Source organism: Nannospalax galili, unplaced genomic scaffold (assembly GCF_000622305.1).
Source record: "Nannospalax galili isolate Female #2095 unplaced genomic scaffold, S.galili_v1.0 scaffold364, whole genome shotgun sequence".
Lineage (NCBI taxonomy): Eukaryota > Metazoa > Chordata > Mammalia > Rodentia > Spalacidae > Nannospalax > Nannospalax galili.
In genome coordinates, this window is record NW_008352752.1 from 3960082 (window position 1) to 3965840 (window position 5759).

A 5759-nucleotide genomic window follows, 5' to 3' on the forward strand; every position below is an offset into this window, starting at 1 on the left:
AAGAGACAAAGATCCCCAATTCATTATTAAAATACAGGTTCATACAGAAAAATTCATTTTTAATACAACTGACACTAAGATGCACATGTGTTTCTAACGTATATATACCTGATTATTACTAGTCACAGTCGGTTACTTTCTGACATCCTTGGCATCTGAGCATGGTTATAAAGTTATCAGATAGATTTCAGTGGTAATGTTTTTCACATCTACTAATTATTAAGGAGCAAATTTTTATGCTTTGAAGAATTATTGATTTTCTTTAAAATTTTTTTTAATTTAATAACCACATGATTAGAAGCATTTCATTACAGCTTTAACATATTCAGTAACACACTCCGGAGCAAGGATACATCTCTTTCAGCAGTCTTTTCTTACACTGATACTGTGGTCAGTATTGTGGGATATTTTTTTGTTTTTTCCATTTTTATACTGAATTTTTGCAAATTTTACACAATATATTTTGATCCTATTTAGACCTCCTTTCACTATCTGTTCCCTCCTCTTCAGTGATCCCTGCCTGATTGATTATTGAACTTCAGTCATACAAACACTTACCAATAGCTACTGTATACTGAACATAAATTAATTTTTTTTTTTAATGATGAGCCAAATTAGATTTCCTTGAACTGTCCTGAGTATTCTGACAGTTGTTTATTACTAAGCTAAGCTGCTGGCAGTGTGAAACATACAGATTGAGTGGGGGTGGGTAAAGTAGTTTCGAGCCAGAAATCTTAACCATTAGAATTTCATATAGCTGTTAATACTGTAGGGGAAAAAATACTTTAGAACTGGGCATGTAGCTCAGCCAGTGGAGTGCTCATCTAGCATACATAAAGCCCTGGGTTTGTTCCCCAACACCTTATAAACTAGGCATGGTAATACATGCTTTTAATCTCAGCACTTGGGAGGTAGGAACAGGAATGTGAGAAGTTTCAGGGTCCATCTTATCCTTGGCTACATAGCAAGTTCAAGATTTTGCCTGGGCTACATGAGACCATCTTTGGGGGAGGGCATCTAAAATTTTAGGCACCTGGTTTTTTCTCACTGGCTTTTTTCATCTTTTTAACCAGAGATGATGGAAGGCCTTACATTCTGCATCATTTTGTGGCTTACATATTTTCTTTTGCTTCAAACTGTATTGTTTGAAGGAGCCACAACATACTTTAACAACTTTCTGTTGGGTTGGAGGCTTCCACTTCTGCTTGTCTGTTCTATACATTTGTGCTCAGAAAAACATTTCTTTATACAGAAATGTGGTGTTTACGACATATATATGTCATTTTTGGAACTCTTTCAGCTATAAATTGCCTGACTAAACATGTTTTAATTGACAGATGTTTGGTCTCACACAAGATAATAGTGCAGTTCTGCAGTTGATTGATTCCACAATGATGTCAAATCAGGCCTCAGCAGAATTCTTTATTATATTGCCTTTGCATTTATATCACAGGATGTTGCTGCTGCTTTTTAGGTTCACAGCCAAAACTAGAATAGAAATAGGGATGTTCATTATAATTATTAAAAGTATTTGCCAAAAGCTCTCTAGACTTTTCAGTGTCTTAGTGGGCAGATCTGGACCTTTTCTCTCCTTACAGCTAATGACTCTCAAAAGAGATTGTCATTGTTGTGACTGATCTAGTCTAATATGATTGACTTGATTGTACCCATTAGCTGTAGGCAGGTTTCTCTTCCTAGCAGAGAGGATAAACTCGGAGTCTGTTATCTTGAAAGATGATGAGGGAGGGGTGTGGAGTACACATTCTGCTTGCTGTGAACAGATGATTCCTTCAGCAACAAATACAATATAAAATATACTTTGTGTATGTCGTTTTCCTTCTGCATATCAAATTCAGTAAAATCCCAAGATTATATTCTAAAAGATATGCTCTAAAATAAATATTATGCATTATTATATATATAAAATTACTAAAAAATTTTTTTATTTACTTAACAGCAACAAATGGTCATTCAGAATGCTTACGGTTGTTAATAGGAAATGCAGAACCACAGAATGCAGTAGATATTCAAGATGGAAATGGACAGTAAGTAATTTTTAAATTATTTGAGGGGGAAGGGTATTCTGAGACTGGGTCTCCTTATAGCCCCAGCTGGCTTGGAACTTGCTATGGAAACCAGGCTAGGCTTGAACTCACAGAGATCTTCCTGCCTCTGTCTCCTGAGTGCTGGGATCAAAGTTGTGCACCACCACACCAGGCCAAATTACTTTTTTTTTGAGGCAGGATCTCACTATATAATGCAGGCAGCCCTCCAACCCACAATGTCACTATCTCACCATTTTCAGTGTTGTGAGTACAGGTATGTGTCATCACAGCTACTTTTTGATTGCTTTTAAAATACTGGGTAATCTATACTTTGACCCCTATTTTAGTAAATCTGTCATAGTTTGTAATGGAAAAACATTAAATATAGAAAACAAGGCATCACATTGTTTGCTGCTTAGCCTTGTGATAACATTAAACCTCTTTCTATTATTATTGTTCAGGACACCTCTTATGTTGTCTGTTCTCAATGGACACACAGACTGTGTGTACTCACTACTGAACAAAGGAGCAAATGTAGATGCCAAAGATAAGTGGGGAAGGACAGCATTGCATAGAGGGGTAAGCTAAAATTAAATTAACTAAAGTTGGTCCACAGTGTCCCACGTAATATATTTGACTAGAAGCAAACTTTTTTACAGGCAGTTACAGGCCATGAAGAATGTGTAGATGCATTACTTCAACACGGTGCTAAATGCTTACTACGGGACAGCAGGGGTCGGACACCTATACACTTATCAGCTGCCTGTGGACACATTGGAGTTCTTGGCGCCCTTTTACAGTCAGCAGCATCTGTGGATGCAAATCCAGCCATAACAGACAATCATGGATATACAGCACTACACTGGGCTTGCTACAATGGTTAAGTATACACCTAAAACACTACGTTGAATGCTTGTTGATTCTATGTAGATACAAGGACCTACTAATACAGTGTGCTGTTAATGACAACAGCATATTTATAAGGTAGATTAAATTTTAAGGTAGTAGAAAGCCTGGGAATAGTTATTCTGTAGTTGGAGCTTTCGCCTCTCCTTTATCATTGCTGAGGATGGGTCACTAGTTTTCAGGTGCTTGAGATAAGCTGTCACTTTTTTTTTTTTAATTTTTCTTAGATCATTACTTGAGTATTTTGTATTTTAGGAGGCTTTACGTTTCCCTAATGCCTTTTATTTTGTTTTGTTTTTTGAGACTCTCCCTGTACGCCAGCTGACCTGAAACTCATTGGGTAGACCAAGCTAGCCCCTGTTTCATAGAGATCTGTCTGTCTCTGCCTCCTGCCTGCGGAGGCCAGAATAGAGCATCAGAGCCCCTGAAACTGGAGTCACAGGTGTTTGTGAACCACCCAACATGGTAGGGACCAAGCCCAGGTCCTCCACAAGAAGAGCAGCAAATACTCTTGACTCCTGAGCCATCTCTCCAGCACCTCTTTTAGTTTTTAAATGCTTTCATATTAGGAAAAATTGCCAAAGTAGGAGAAATAATAAAATGTATAACATTCTGAAAAGTTCCATGAGTTAGTTTTGCTACATGGTTAGAATAAACTTAGCTTCCTAAGGAAGCCTCCCCAAAGCTCAGTCAGTTCTTTTACAGGGAGACTCAAAAAAGGTTTTAGAGAAGCAGAAACTTTTTTTTTTTAATGTGTACGAGTGTATTGCTTGCATATGTGAGTGCACCCGTGTCATGCAATGCCTCAGAGGTCAGACAAGGGCTTCGGATCCCCCTGGAACTGGAGTTAAGGACAGTTCGTAGCCACCAAGTGGGTGCTAGGGATCGAACCTGGGTCCTCTGCAAGAGCAGTCAGTGCTCTTAACTGCTGAGCCATCTCTCCAGCCCCGAGAAACTATTTTTAAGGTTAGATGTTAAGAATGCAGTATAGCTTATGAAATGTCAATAATTAAGTTAGTGAAGCATGTTGAGGTGTTTTGTTTTGTTTTCCTTGTGCAGTCCATAAATCTATGGACATCTCAGAAAACAGGCATACTATTTACAGTGTGTCAGTTCTGTCAAAGTTGGGGCTTACAGTTTTAGCAGGCTAATGGGGGGGTATTTTATAATTTCATTTCAGCATTGATGTTCTTTGAGTTTAGGGGTTTGTTGTTGTTTTGTGGTGCTGAGAATGGAACCCAGCACCTTGTGCCTAGGCAAGTAATCTACCACTGAACTACACCTTCATCCTGTAGCATTGAATTTAGTGTTAGTTTTGAGACCATACCCGCAAACCTATAGTTAAAGTATAGTGTCTGTTCTATAATCTGCTGCTGCATGGTTCTTTCCCTGAAAGCCCTTCTGACAAAGCTGTTGAATTATGGTGAAAGACAAGAAATCTGAGTCTTGTAAAATTAATTATGATTGGGGCTAGAGAGTTGGTTCAGTGGTTAAGGGCACTGGCTGCTCTGGCAGATGACCCGGGTTAAGTTCCCCGCACCCATATGTCAGTTAATATCCTTCCATATCTCCAGTTTCAACAACTCTGACACCTGCTTCTGACTTCCACAGGCATTTCACACACATGATACACTTATAAACATGGAGCAAAACATTCATACATGTAAAATAAAAATGAATTTAAAAATGAACTGTGGTTGATTGGTGTTATTTCTAAGTACTTCCTAAGTATGCTATTTGAATTTTCTTACAAGTCTCATGCTAGAACTGAGAGTTCCATTCTTCAGCTTTGGAGCATTATACATTGTCCTCTGTGGAGGGGGCTAGGGGACTGTTAAAAAGATTGTCCAGAAGCTGAGTGTGGTGGCGCACGCCTAATCTCAGCGCTGGGGAGGGGGAGGCAGAGGCAGGCAGATCTCTGAGTTAAAGGCCAGCCTGGTCTCTGTTAGCGAATCCAGGCCAGCTGTGGCTACAGGGAGTCCTTGTCTCAAAAAGACTGTCCAGATGATTATGGTTAACTGTTCTTTGAATAGTAATTCCACACTGTCATAGAACCATTGAAAAACTTGAATAGTTAAATCTACCGTGAATGTTTAAAGCTTATTTTGATCTGTTTCCTTTTTACTACCTCATATTCTTAACCAAGAAGCTTTCTAAATTAGTTTTAGTTTTCAGTTCACCAGAACTAGTACTTAATGATGATAGTACAGTGTCCAAAGATTGAATAAGTTAGAGGAAGTACTGTATTTTGCCACTGAAATTTGGTTTTGTTTTTGTAATATGAATTGGTATTTTATTAGTCTGAAGAAGACACAGAGTCTGATATAGTGGGAAAGCATCACAAATGTGAATTTTATGTTTAAAACTAAAAAACAAACAAAAAAGGTAGCATAAAATTTTTTTTTTTTTTTTTTTTTTTTGGTCTTTCTGAGACAGGGTCTCCCAGTAGCCCCAGCTGGCCTGGGATTAAAGGCATGCGCCACCACACCTGACCCTCATAAAACTTTTAAAGCAAATTTTTACAAAGAATTATTTTTCTTATTTTATGTATATGAGTGTATTGCCTACATATGTCCTAAGCGCACACGTGTCGTGCAGTGCCCATGGAAGTCAGAGAGGGTGTCAGATCCCCTGGAACTGAAGTTACAGATAGTTATTAGCCACCATGTGGGTGCTGGAAATCGAACCTGGGTTGTCTGCAAAAGCAGCCAGTGCTCTTAACCACTGAGTCAGTCATCTCTCCACTTCCTAAAGCAAAATCTGTATTGTTTTAAAAAAAAAAAAAAAGTCAGTAGGCTAGAGAGATAG

The 5759-nt window shown here is 38.4% G+C and overlaps 1 protein-coding gene across 8 annotated transcripts in view; it reads left to right on the forward strand.

Moving 5' to 3' along the window:
* Ankrd28 (ankyrin repeat domain 28) overlaps positions 1-5759 on the forward strand; it is a 183828-nt gene that overhangs the window by 163335 nt on the left and 14734 nt on the right. For all 8 annotated transcript variants that reach the window (XM_029554521.1, XM_029554520.1, XM_017802412.2 and 5 more), the window contains 3 exons: positions 1958-2045; positions 2507-2624; positions 2705-2924. In XM_029554521.1, the coding sequence (XP_029410381.1) occupies positions 1958-2045; positions 2507-2624; positions 2705-2924 (426 nt within the window). The remainder of the gene's footprint in view (positions 1-1957; positions 2046-2506; positions 2625-2704; positions 2925-5759) is intronic.